General features: G+C 46.8%; 2 protein-coding genes across 2 annotated transcripts; both read left to right on the plus strand.

Annotated features, from left to right (window-relative positions):
* Nucleotides 1-1109: 1109 nt before the first annotated feature.
* On the plus strand, nt 1110-6965 carry LOC119300488 (GPI ethanolamine phosphate transferase 3-like). Its single transcript, XM_037577430.1, has 20 exons — nt 1110-1409; nt 1485-1519; nt 1613-1734; nt 1883-1972; nt 2061-2180; nt 2282-2365; nt 2456-2533; nt 2655-2780; nt 2846-2935; nt 3589-3624; nt 3698-3753; nt 3842-3989; nt 4060-4516; nt 4604-4695; nt 4812-5364; nt 5510-5648; nt 5864-5905; nt 6005-6173; nt 6470-6553; nt 6665-6965. The coding sequence occupies exons 1-20, from the start codon at nt 1165-1167 to the stop codon at nt 6758-6760; spliced, it is 2862 nt and encodes a 953-aa protein (XP_037433327.1). The 5' UTR covers nt 1110-1164; the 3' UTR covers nt 6761-6965.
* A 985-nt stretch (nt 6966-7950) lies between these two features.
* LOC119300489 (respiratory burst oxidase homolog protein B-like) lies at nt 7951-12109 on the plus strand. Its single transcript, XM_037577431.1, has 9 exons — nt 7951-8730; nt 8900-9059; nt 9186-9234; nt 9339-9452; nt 9557-10375; nt 10461-10675; nt 10779-10881; nt 10973-11055; nt 11141-12109. Exons 1-9 carry the CDS (start codon nt 8268-8270, stop codon nt 11742-11744), a joined length of 2610 nt encoding a protein of 869 aa, XP_037433328.1. The 5' UTR covers nt 7951-8267; the 3' UTR covers nt 11745-12109.
* The last annotated feature ends 1258 nt before the right edge of the window (nt 12110-13367 follow it).

The following is a 13367-nucleotide window of genomic DNA, read 5'->3' on the forward strand; positions in this document are numbered from 1 at the left end:
TGTGTTCAAGCATGTGGTCTACCATAATCAAGCATGCAGAGAGTTTCCTGCAACAATGCATCCTCAGTTTGAAGTAGTCATCAGCGTCCTCCACAAAATTCACTACGCGCAAGAAAAAAAACTCTGCTCATCCCAAAGGGACGTCCGAAAAATTCTTTATATGATGTTGGATTCGGTTTGAAGTAGTCAGCATAGAGAAGCTTCACGCTAGCGATTCTATCCAGGTGAACAACTCTCCTGCCCTTTTTATCGAAACCTTAAAGTTCGATACATGCTCCTCTTGCTTCTCCAATTCTTCCTGGATGCTCATTATCATTGTCATTTCAACATATTCGTCGTCTAAAGCCGACGTATCGATAAACTCTATGTATATGAATTCGTCAAGATATGTGTTTCCATACGCATCACACTCCTGTATATGAATTTGTCATGGTCCATGTTCCATACGCGTCATTCGACTACGAATCAATGGGAGATTTGCCTTTTGCTGGGTCTGCGTCCTTAAGGTGAGCGACGGCAGGCTGTTTGTTGTAAGTGCAAATCCATGGCAACGACCAATTGACCTTTGATTTTTGACAGATTTCCTATCTAGAGCAAGAAGCTGAAGCAATGTGGACATGAGCCTGAATGTTTTTTTCTTGGTAATATGTATCTCATTTATGTTATAAAGATTAAAGTATAAGTCACAAAGACCGACATGACAAAATTGAAAAGACAACAGAACGTCTATGCATTTGACACCACCGCCCGTCACCTGCCTCCGGCTCATGATTCGTGGATGTCATGTATGGTTTCCTCCTCCGATGTCTTACTCTTAGTCATGTTGGGGTGCCAGATCTAGAACCTGGATGTTTTTATGCTACGCAAAACTACAACTGAAAAACCATTCAGGCCTAATTGTTTTCACAATATTGATAGAAATACAGTGCATATACCATGCCACAGTAGTTCAATTCGAAAATTTACCCTAAAGTTTATATTTCATTGCAGCATATATACAGGGCCTAATCAGTACTGGTACTACTAGTTTTCTTGACGTGTTCCCATCCGCACCGTCCATCGCGAAATAAAGGGCGCGCACATAATCGCTCGCATGCGATCCAAGCACACCGGTTACTCACAGCTTCAGATCCGACCCGACGAGCACGACGCCTGCCGGAGTCCATGGCGGCGCCGGCGAGCCGCCGCCGCGGGTCCTCCTGGGGCCGCTCGTGGCCGCTGCTCTTCGTCGCCATCCTCGCCCTCCACTCGCTGGCCATCTACCTCTTCACGCGCGGCTTCCTCCTCACCCGCACCGAGCTCGACCTCCACAGCCACCGGGACGACCGCACCGGCGTCTCCCCCGGGTGCTCTTCGTGGCCCCAGCCAGCCGTAGACCGCCTCGTCATCGTCGTCCTCGACGCCCTCAGGTAGCACCGCCTTGCCTGTTCTGTCCTCGTTTCAGTTCCCATGTCTGATTTTGAGCAATTTATGCTATCTTACAGGTTCGATTTCGTGGCACCGAGTACATTCTTTGAAGGTGGGTTTGTATTTGTGTACTTCTGCGCAATGAGAAAACTACTGTAGGACATTGCGAGCTGCTAACGAGTTAACCCTGACCATTTTGCTGCAGAGAAGCAGCCATGGATGGACAAGTTGCAGGTCCTGCAGAAGCTGGCTGCTGATGAGAAGAACTCTGCTAGGATCTTCAAAGCTCTGGCTGACCCACCGACCACCAGCCTTCAACGTCTTAAGGTGATGAATACTGTTGTGTGTATAACTGTATATTGATCTCATGGCATACATTCAGCACTGATGTTATGCCAAAAAGCTGTTATCTCGAGCACACCTCAATGTAAAAGGGTCATAACTTAGTGTATATTCTTGCTGCATTTATGTTCAGGCTCTCACGACGGGTGGTCTCCCTACCTTTATTGATGTCGGCAATAGCTTTGGAGCTCCAGCAATAGTGGAAGACAATATAATGCATCAGGTTCCTTGCACTTCACATTCAACTTTAGTAAAATATGTAGCTCACGACGGGTAGTTAACCATGCTTTTGTTTCTTTGCGCTCAATCAGCTTGTCAAAAATGGAAAGAGGGTGGTCATGATGGGAGATGATACATGGACACAGTTATACCCAGAGCACTTCAACAAGTCATTTCCATACCCTTCTTTTAATGTTAAAGATCTCGACACGGTATGCCATCTGTTCAGTACCATTTTGTCCTTTCTGCGCGATGAGCTATTTTTCGCTTTCCATCTAATTTCCGTGGAATTACTCGTCAAATTGTGTATCAGGTAGACAATGGTGTTATTGAACACTTGCTTCCTTCACTGCATGAAAATGATTGGGACGTTCTTATTGCACATTTCCTTGGTGTGGTAAGTTGTTTGTGCTCACTTTGGAGCTGGCTTACACATTTGATCCTTTCCTTTGTGGAACTAGAAGTATATGAGATCAACTTTCTTTAGGACCATGCAGGGCATATATTTGGTGTCGACTCTGCCCCGATGATCCAGAAGTTGGAGCAATACAATCAAATCCTAGAGGTCAGGTATCCCATTCATAGTACATGATATGTTTTTTTGTGTGCTAATCATTTGCAGGAGACATCATCTTATGTGATCCTAAATTCTGATTGTTAAATTAGCCTCAATTTTGCTCCTGTAGGATGTGATTAACACATTGAAAAGCCTATCAACACCTGGTGGTCCCCATGAAAATACTTTACTCCTTGTAATGGGAGATCATGGCCAAACCCTAAATGGTGACCATGGAGGAGGAACTGCTGAAGAGGTGACATGTCTTGTTTTTTCATTGCTAAGTGCAAAAATATCTGAACTAATGCAGTTTCATTGTAGGTTGAAACATCTCTGTTTGCATGGAGTCCAAAGACACCACCCGATGCTGTCTTATCTGTTCTTGGTGAAAATTCATGCAATTTTGATCTGGTACATTTCATTTGTAATGATAAATTGACTGATCTTGTCATTCATGCTAACATCTTGATTTTCTTGTTTGCATGTAATCCTTCTCTAACTAATTTTTATCAGGACTAGGACCCAGATAATCATGGCACATACTCCTTGGCCATTTTTTTCTTTTGAAAAGGGGATAAACCCCGGCCTCTGCACCATTTGGATGCACACAGCCATCACTCCTTGGCCATATTGTCACCTGAATTATAATTTATATAGAATATGAAAGTCACACTTATAGGGATACTTCTACTGACATATTTAGTTCTTTACTGTTCCATTATGGGTTCGACATCTGACATTCTGTGATAAATTAGGTATGTAGACAGTCCTTAACTAACTGGGTTATGCATGGGTATGAAGTAGTATCACACAAAGCGTGCTCATAGCCTTTAGCATGGTGGGGTAGTTGTCATTTCTGTATAGAATTACCTTTCTCGTGGGCTTGTACAGTTGATGGAATATAAGTTTGATAGAAGCAGTGTAGAGATATTTAGTTCCTCGTCTTGTTTTTTTAGTTATTAATTGCAATTTATTTCGTAATAGTCGGCTTCTATCTGTGCATTTAGCAATCTGAATACCAACATTGATTGATTTCCCTTTCTGCTGATGGTTTACTGTTCTAGCATGGGAAAGAAGTGTGCGTCAGCACTATGCAGCAGGTAAATTCTGATTGCACTCTCCCGTATGGATGCTCTATTTTATCAATATTGCTAAGTTTTTCTTTGATTTCAGCTTGATTTTGCAGTAACTGTATCAGCACTACTCGGTATACCTTTTCCTTTTGGAAGGTACGTAAACTTAACATGGTGCTTATTTGATGGCTTCAGTTGTGTGTTACTGCTTTTTGTTGAGATGTGCTTGTTTTTCCGTATCTAGCATTGGACGTGTAAACCCAGAATTGTATGCTTTGAGCGCTGGGACATGGGATAATCAAAGGACGGGTATCAATGCATGCACGCCACAGGATGACCAAGAAGCGTGGAAAATGAGATATGCAGAAGCCCTTTGTGTAAATAGTTGGCAGGTAGTATGAACTGCATTTGCAGATATGCTGATTTGGTAGTACTTCTTTGATCTTCGTCTGTCCCTTGTAGGTAAAGAGATACATTGATCAATATTCTGGTAGTTCTATCATTGGATTTTCAGCTGAATACCTGCACCATGTTGAGGAGCTGTATTCAAAAGCTCAGGCGAACTGGTCAGAGGTTTTGAAGTCTACATGCCCATCGGAAACAGCTAAGGGAGAAGAATTTAAGGAGAGCGCAAGTTCTTCTCTGCAGTTGCAAATTGATGCATACTCTAGCTTCTTGGAAAGATTTGCAAAGCTTGCTCGCTCTGCTTGGACGGAGTTTGATTTATGGTTGATGGGCACTGGTCTTTTACTTATGATACTGTCAGTTATCACTCAGGCATACATACTTGTGAGGCTGAATGCTTTATGTCAACCATCAGCTCAGGAATGTGCTAGTTCAAGGATCATCCCCAAATTATCCTTTGCTTTTACATTGGTCACGATTCGAGCAGCGAGTTTACTATCCAACAGTTATATATGTGAGTTCATCAGATATACCAATCTTGCTGTACATTTTGAATTCGCTGGTGACTACTGATTCACGAAGTTGTTTTCTTGTCATGCAGTGGCAGAAGGTAGAGTTACAAACTTTCTTTTGGCCACGAGTTGCATTGCCGGTGTGTGGAGCTCGGCCACAAAAGGGAACTTCACCATAGAAGTTAATATTCCTATTATATCAATGCTGTTCAAACTTTCCTTCATTCACTAGAATTTTTGTTTTAATGTTGGTTATATAATTATCTTCTGATCCCACCTTACTTTTTTAATTGACAGGAGTTTATTTTCCTTCTTCTAAATATTTTTGCACGATTTGGAATTGAGCTTGGGATGTCAAAACAAATTGCTGGGCCAACTGCTACAAAAGACCACCCAGTGAGCATCATTTGTGACATTTTCGGTTCCAGTTTTTGCAATGTCTCCATGGATATATTCCCCATCATATCTCTTGCCATGGTGACCTGTATTGTATTAAAGCTCATCACCTGTGCGGTCCATCAGAGGTTCTTGAAGTACTTTATTATGTCTGGAACCATCTTGAGCTATGCATTTATAGCAAATTATTGGGCTTCTGAAAGTACTTTACTGTCTCATACTAAAGCTGTTCAAGAAATTGGAAGAAGTTTGGCTCCTCGCTTTGTTTATGCCATTGGAGGTTTGTCATTGGTAATATCTGTACTTTGGCGATTGTTTGCCCCAGTTGGTTCTTTGAAGTTCAACAAAAGGATAACTAGTTTATCAGCTGCCATGCTGTGTTCATGGAGCCCAACTATCTTGATGTTGTTGGGAAGGCAGGGTGCTTTTGTAGCGTTAATTTGCATCACTGGAGGTACTTTGCAAGTCACTCAATTCTTAAGACAAGCGCTTCTAAAAATTTAGCATGTACTGCTTGAGGCACAACTCGAGCCTTTTTTTCCTTTTATATCATCATTAGGAAGCATATCATCTGAAATTTTTAATTAACCATTTTGCAGCTTGGTGCATAATAATGTTACAGCAGAAATACCAGAAAGACTCGAAACTTGACACAACAGGGAGTTGTGTTGCTAACCCTGTATCAGTAACACAATGGAGCCTTCTTGCAGTTTGTCTATTCTATCTGACTGGTCACTGGTGAGATCCTGATGCATTTTGACCTTTCTTTTACTCTGATTTATGTTTCTGTTTCATGTTTTTTATGTACTATGTTTTTACTGGTCCGAGAGATGATGCATGGCCATCTGTCCTTACCGTTATGAGGTTTTGAGCTTATGGTTAATGTGATTTAATTTGCATTGTTAGATGGGATTGCTAAAAATGCATTTGTGCTAATACAGAATACATTTCAGGTGTACCTTTGATGGCCTCCGCTATGGTGCTGCATTTATTGGGTGAGTATAATTATGTTCCAAATAATACAGTTGTATCTGAGAAAAAAATATCATTTGCATGTTATGTAACGATATTTGTCACAATTCTAAATTTTGCAGGTTTGACAATTTCCATATCATTCGTCAAGGGTTTCTTCTTTCCATTGATACCTTTGGTGTTTCTCACATCCTACCAGTTCTTAGTCTTCCATTTATTGCTGTCCACTGTTATAATACTGCATCGAAGAAAAGCAAGGTGAAGGATGTCACCATCAATATTCTAATACAGGTACTGAAGAAATTCGTTTGCGCTCTCTGGCAGTAATTTAGTGACACAATTTCAGTAGTTAAATATTCTCTTTTACAAAAAAAAGTTTCATATTCAGGAAAATAATATGAACAGCCAGTATTTACTGTTTAGGCCCAGCCGTGTTGGACTACAAAACAAACACGAATCTAGATTTCCCTAATTGTCGACCATATACTGAAAGAGTGTTATTATGCATTGTGGAATTCCTTCTTGACATCAGTTATTTCTTTGCTTGTCGATCCACGTGATATCTAATGTTTATGTGCCAAACTCAGGTCCATTTGATGTATGGTTTAATTACAGCTATCACTACGACAGTTACAATCGTATGTGTCACGATCCAAAGGCGTCACTTGATGGTAATATGTGCACTTAATTCCAGCAAACAATGGTCGCTGGTTTTTTGTATTGCTGCTTTGTGGTTGTTTTCGCAGATTTGTTTTGACACTAGTCATCGTTCAACTTTGCAGGTGTGGGGTTTGTTTGCACCGAAATATGTATTTGACGCGATTGGGCTTCTCCTAACAGACTTGCTAATTTGTCTTGCTTCTTTGTACTACAGCTGATGTTGCTTTTCTTTTCTTTTATTTTTTGCTTCTCGGGATATAGATGCTGTACATTTTTGTGAGTACACTGCAAATTGGTGCAAAATTATGTACACTGAATTAGGTTAATTCATAGCACATTCTTGTTCTTTTTGTTGTTCTTGGAGAGTATGGTCTTGTTGTGGTAATGAAGAGGCACACTAGATGCTAGCAAGAGTTCTCCAAATGTTCTTGTGCTTTGAATCGACAAAGATGCATATATGACTAGAGTAAGCTAATTATCAATGCGCAGTTTTGGTATCACAGATAACGGACATGAAAGCTAATGGCATGTGGGGGAGCACGGAGTGACTGGAAACATGGCAAGTCTCGGTAGATGGTTTACGTAAAGAGCATGTGAGGTGGTGTTAAGTGCAGAGATGTTACTAGTACATTCTTTAAGATGTACGTACTGAAATAGACTAAAAGTTGAACAAGAGAAGTTGGCATTTGCTGCGCAGGTAGATCATTAGTTTTTCTCCCTAAATCCTGCCCTACAAACTTTCTGGCTTTCAAAATTTTGCAGCTTATGTATGTCGATTCTTGCCCTTCCTTGCTACAGCAAATCACACACGCCCCGGTGTCGCTTAGGCGAGGCCGAGAACGTAGGTCTAAAATAACGGTAAAAAGGCAACCAACCAGGCATTATAAAAAAGAAGAAAGAAGAGAGTCTCCACTCCGGAACCCCTTGGCGGCGGGACGGCCGCCGCCGGTGGTTCCGTTGTTTCCTTGTCGCGTGGGTGACGTGCTGTGCTGTAGGACGCGGGGGTGGGTGCTTAGCTGCTTATGCCCATCCAGCTGTGCCTGTGCTCAAATTCCAACAACCCTCGTCACTTGGACTTGTATAATGTTCTACGTACTTTGACCATGGTAGCGAGAATCTAAGCGCTCCATTTTTTTTTCCTTTCTTTATATGCATGGGAACCGGACTGGAAGACCACATTCTGAGAACAGGCCATAGCCTAACATGCATGCACAGGTCCTGGACGGCATTGTTAAAATAATGGATGGCTTCACTGGTTTTGAAGGCCACCCCTCCCTAACCAGGGGCTGGATTGCCGGACTGCGCAAAGCCATCAGAGTTGAGTTGAGTTGAGTTGAGTTGAGTCGAGAGACAGGGGCGGGCGCCCACTGTATTCCTTTCCACCACCTTCCATCATGCCCATTCCCTCCTCTCCTCTTGACTCTTGCCCTCACCAAACCTTAAAAAACACCAGCAGACGGACACAAAAACCTTCAACATGCTACCACTTGATGGCTAAGAAACATCAAACCTGAAGTCTCTGGTGTACGCACACCACAACCGTGCCCTCACCAAATCCACTACTACTGTTTGCATCTCTCTCTATACATGTCCTGCACATTCTTGCTTCCTTGGCTACCAAAAAACTCGCCATCGAGCTCTGCTTCCATTCTTCAGACTATCAGCGCAGCTGTTTCTGGACGCGGCGTTGCTCGCTAGTTTGCTTCACGACCGCGGCTGACGGGCATGGAGAGGAACGGCAATGCCAATGCCGGGCCACCGCTGGAAGAGAACAAGGGCGCGGACGGCAAGAGCGGGAGCCGGCGGAGCACGCGGTTCAAGGAGGAGAACGAGTACGTGGAGGTCACGCTCGACGTCGGGGCCGACGACGCCGTGGCCGTCCAGGGCGTCAGGGCCGCCGGCGAGACCCCCGAGGCGGCGCTGCTGCCCCGGAGCGGCGGCCTGTCCTCGAGGCTCAAGGCCGAGCTGAGGCGCATCGCGTCGGCCAAGCGTGGGGGCGGCGACAACGCGCCGGCGAGCCAGCCCCGGCTGGACCGGAGCATGACCGGCGCCGCGCGCGCGCTCAGGGGCCTCCACTTCCTCAACCAGAGCGTGGTCACGCGGGGCAGCTGGCCCGAGGTGGACAAGCGGTTCGACCGCCTCGCCGTCGACGGCCTGCTCCTCCGCTCACGCTTCGGCCAGTGCATTGGTAAGCTCGCTCGCTCGCTCACTCACTTGCAGTTGCAGTTGCAGGCTGCAGCTTGCTCCTCATCCATTTCTCTGAAGCGTCGTCAGGTTTACAAGTCTGAATTTTCGGTCAGTGTGCGACAGCACCACTGCCATGATTCTGAAATGATCTTCCCAAATTTGTGTTGTAGGGATGGTTGGATCGGAGGAATTCGCGGCGCAGATGTACGACGCGCTTGCACGGCGAAGGGGGATCGTTGCTCAGGTGCTGACCAAGGATGAGCTGAGGGAGTTCTGGGAGCAGCTATCCGACCCAGGCTTTGATGCCAAGCTGCAGACTTTCTTTGACATGTACGTCTCCAATCAAACCCAATCCCCAACTTCAACTTTGTCTGTAATCTGAAATGTGGACCAAATTTGACATTTCGATATTAAGTTTGATGTGAAAAATTTGACAATTGTACTAACTTGTTGCAGGGTTGACAAGAACGCAGACGGTCGGATCACCGAAGAGGAGCTCAAAGAGGTGAGAAATGAGCAAAATATCCAGTGCAGTCACGAGTAACTTGTTTGTTTGTACAGTAAATAGTAAATCATCTGAATGCTTCTGAATTTCTGTTGCGTTGTCAGGTCCTCACTCTGACGGCCTCTGCAAACAAGCTCACCAAGATCCTGGAGCGCGTCGACGAGTACACGGCGTTGATCATGGAGGAGCTCGACCCCGACCAGCTCGGCTACATCGAGGTCGACCTTCATCTCCTTCCGTGGAATTGGTTGTTAAATTGTTGGCAGCTCACTCTTGTCAGTGATACCGACAACTCCAGTTTCGTCTTAAAAAAACACTACAGCTTGCGACACTGGAGTCCCTGCTGCTGCTGCCCCCTTCCCAGGCGCCGACGAGCCTGGTGGCGCACAGCTCCAACATCAGCCAGCTGATCAGCCAGAGGCTGGTGCCGGCGCGGGACGCGAACCCGCTCCGGCGGGGCCTCACGGCGGCGCGCTACTTCCTGGAGGACAACTGGAAGCGCGTGTGGGTGATGTCGCTGTGGCTGTCCATCAACGCCGGCCTCTTCGCCTGGAAGTTCTACGCGTACCGCCGCCACCCGACGTTCGACGTGATGGGCTACTGCGTGTGCGTGGCCAAGGGCGGCGCCGAGACCACCAAGTTCAACATGGCCCTCATCCTCCTCCCCGTCTGCCGCAACACCCTCACCTGGCTCCGCTCCCGGACCAGCCTCGGCGCCGCCGTGCCCTTCAACGACAACATCAACTTCCACAAGGTGGTGGCCGGGGGCGTGGCCGTCGGCGTGGCGCTGCACGGGGTGACCCACCTGACTTGCGACTTCCCGCGCCTGCTCCACGCCAGCGACGAGGCCTACGAGCCGATGAAGCGCTACTTTGGGCAGACGAGGGTCCCGGACTACTGGTGGTTCGTGAGGGGCGTGGAGGGCGTCACCGGCGTCCTCATGGTGGTGCTCATGGCCGTCGCCTACACGCTGGCGCACCCGCGGTTCCGCCGGAGCAAGCTCGGCGCCGGGAACCCGCTCAAGAGGCTCAGCGGCTTCAACATGTTCTGGTACTCCCACCACCTCTTCGTCGTCGTCTACGTCGCCTTGGTCGTCCACGGCGTCTGCCTCTACATCAACCGGACATGGTACAAGCAGACGGTGAGCGAGCGATCGAGACCTCCAAGCTCCGGTCTCTTCAGATATGAGCTATGTTTGGTAGTAAGTAACTCGTTTGCAATTTCAGACATGGATGTACCTTGCCGTCCCCGTGCTGCTGTACGCCGGCGAGCGGCTTCTTCGGGCGCTGAGGTCGCACGGACTCACCACGGTGAGGATCGAGAAGGTGGCGGTGTATCCTGGGAATGTGATAGCCATCCACATGAGTAAGCCCCACGGCTTCAGGTACAGGAGCGGCCAGTACATCTACGTCAACTGCGGCGAGGTCTCGCCGTTCGAGTGGTGAGCGCCCTCGATCTCTCATAGCTTCCATCGTCTCCGCGTCGCTGCGAATGTAGCCGTGCACCTGAGCTGACAAGCTGCTGCTGCTGCTGTTGCAATGCAGGCACCCATTCACCATCACCTCGGCTCCCGGCGACGACTACCTCAGCATGCACATCCGGTGCCGGGGCGACTGGACGAGCAGATTCAGAGCCATCTTCTCCCAGGTAAGCGGTGGCAGAGCAATCGAGCCGACGGAATTCCCTTGCAGGAAGGAGAAGGATTCGCTTTTAACAATGGTTGTTGTTGTGGTCGCAGATATGCAGGCCACCGTCGGCAGGGCAGAGCGGTCTCCTGAGAGCCGACTTCACGTCCATGGTGGAGCACAACGCCAACGCCAAGTAAGTACGAGTCCGAGCAGGAAGGACCGTCGACGTCCATGGTGGTTCTCAACTTGTCTGACTTTTCCTTGATGCTGGCGTGCAGGTTCCCGCGGCTGCTGATCGACGGGCCCTACGGCGCGCCGGCGCAGGACTACCGCAAGTACGACGTGCTCCTCCTCATCGGCCTCGGCATCGGCGCCACGCCGCTCATCAGCATCGTCAAGGACGTGCTCAACAACGTCCACCGGCAGGGTCAGGAGCAGGAGGGCGACGAGGGGTTCATGACGAAGCGGGTCTACTTCTACTGGTGCACGCGGGAGGAGGGCTCCTTCGAGTGGTTCCGCGGCGTGATGAACGAGGTGGCGGAGCGCGACGCCGCCGGCGAGGAGTCCGTGGTGGAGCTGCACAACCACTGCACCAGCGTGTACGAGGAAGGCGACGCGCGGTCGGCCATGGTGGTGATGCTGCAGGCGCTCCACCACGCCAAGAGCGGCGTGGACGTGGTGTCCGGGACCCGCGTGCGCACGCACTTCGCCAGGCCCTGCTGGCGCGACGTCTTCAAGCGCGTCGCCTGCGACCACCAGGGGCAGCGCGTCGGGGTCTTCTACTGCGGCGACCAGAAGCTCACGCCGGAGCTCAGGCGGCTGTCCCAGGACTTCTCGCACCGGACCACCACCAAGTTCGTCTTCCACAAGGAGAACTTCTGACCTGAATTTCGACATGCATGTTAATTAGGCTATATATATACAGGAACGTAGAACATATACACTTTATTCGCTTGCTGTTTGCTAGTAGTATCAGACACGTACGGTCTTGCATTGGGTATGCACATTTCTTCCTTTCTTCTTTGCGTATCTTATTAACTAATACAAGTAGGAGAGCATCTCTCAAATCATTAATTTCCTCAAAAACAACAACTTCATCCCCGTATCTCAGTCCTCTAGTTTATACTCCCTCTGTAACTTACTACTAGTATAAGACTACTCATAATGAAAGTAACTTAGACTAGCAACATGCATATGTTACTAGTTTATGTTACAACCTCTATAGTAAGAAGTAACATATTTGTGATGTCATGCAACACTTCATTTATTAATTTGTAGACGCATCTTATTTTGATATGTTTTTTCCGATAAAAAGCATGTTTATTAACTCAAAATATAGCATCAAACAGATACAAAGCATAAAGAGTGACACCCGGCCTCTGCATAGCTAAGATGCACACAACCATCGCACGAACAGTCTGGCAAAGAGTAAAAATGACAAAGTGACAACAGTAAAGCCATATGAGACCGAAACTATGTCTATGTCGACGGAGAAGGTGACTCGATCCGGAGATTATGCTGCCACCCACGTTGGGTAAAAAACCTCACTGGTCATCCGCTCCAACCGCATACACACCATCTTGAACAACGATTGATACTCCGTTTGGTGCATAATAGACCACGTATGAAGCCAATGCGTACAATGGTAAATAACCTGCATAGAAGAATATTTTTTGCCATTAAAAACACAATCATTTCTATATAGTCAAAGCGACCATAGTAAAGCAGACGCTCCCACCTAGTGTGAGTAACTAATTATGTTACTCAAATCTTCTCTCTCTTCATTAAATCATCATTGCCACATAAGTAAATGTGCTGAGTTGAACCTTATGTTACTCTTGAAGTTATTCTCACTGTAGGTAGTCTAAGACATTTTTTTGACACTATGACATGACCATATGACATGACCGTGTCAAAATAGTAATTTCATTCCAATATCTCGGCCCTCTAGTTTATACTCTCTTTGTAACTTAATATAAGAGACCCGATTCACCTCATGCCAATCTACCGTGGTGTGACCAAAATTCAGATAGGCAGCGGCTCCTCGGCTCTCTTTTAAAAAGATAACTAGAACCAAAATATATATACCGAGAAGTTCCCACGTACATACTCATACACCACCATTGAAGATGCATCAGTCAACGATTTCCTCACAACCACGACGCTGCATGCGGTCTTTCATCTCTCCCTATCAATTCAGGCACATGAGGAAGTGGAACAGATTCAAAGAGAGGCGCTCAACACCGAAGTCTCTGGAACACATGACGTATGGACATGTATCTGGGGTGCAACAAATTTTAAAACAACAACGTACTACAATTTCTATTTTAGGGAGATTGTCGTCCATGATGCATTCGAATGGCTGTGGAAATCCAAAAGTGTTCCTAAGATTAAGGTTTTGGCTGGTTTTTATTGGCTGACTGCCTCAACACCACAAGCATGCTCAAAATGAGACACTATAACATTGGGAGTAATCTAGACTGCCTGCTTTGTGGTGATCACATT

Source organism: Triticum dicoccoides, chromosome 5A, assembly GCF_002162155.2.
Source record: "Triticum dicoccoides isolate Atlit2015 ecotype Zavitan chromosome 5A, WEW_v2.0, whole genome shotgun sequence".
Taxonomy (NCBI): domain Eukaryota; kingdom Viridiplantae; phylum Streptophyta; class Magnoliopsida; order Poales; family Poaceae; genus Triticum; species Triticum dicoccoides.

What these genes read in the sequence shown, in the direction of transcription:
- LOC119300488 (XM_037577430.1), top strand. Translation starts at nt 1,165, where the DNA reads ATGGCGGCGCCGGCGAGCCGCCGCCGCGGGTCCTCCTGGGGCCGCTCG. An exon ending in TTGCACATTTCCTTGGTGTG is followed by an intron (nt 2,366 to 2,455) that starts GTAAGTTGTTTG and finishes AACTTTCTTTAG; the next exon opens with GACCATGCAGGGCATATATT. An exon ending in AATACAATCAAATCCTAGAG is followed by an intron (nt 2,534 to 2,654) that starts GTCAGGTATCCC and finishes TTGCTCCTGTAG; the next exon opens with GATGTGATTAACACATTGAA.
- LOC119300489 (XM_037577431.1), top strand. Translation starts at nt 8,268, where the DNA reads ATGGAGAGGAACGGCAATGCCAATGCCGGGCCACCGCTGGAAGAGAAC. An exon ending in CCGAAGAGGAGCTCAAAGAG is followed by an intron (nt 9,235 to 9,338) that starts GTGAGAAATGAG and finishes TTGCGTTGTCAG; the next exon opens with GTCCTCACTCTGACGGCCTC. An exon ending in ACCAGCTCGGCTACATCGAG is followed by an intron (nt 9,453 to 9,556) that starts GTCGACCTTCAT and finishes AAAACACTACAG; the next exon opens with CTTGCGACACTGGAGTCCCT.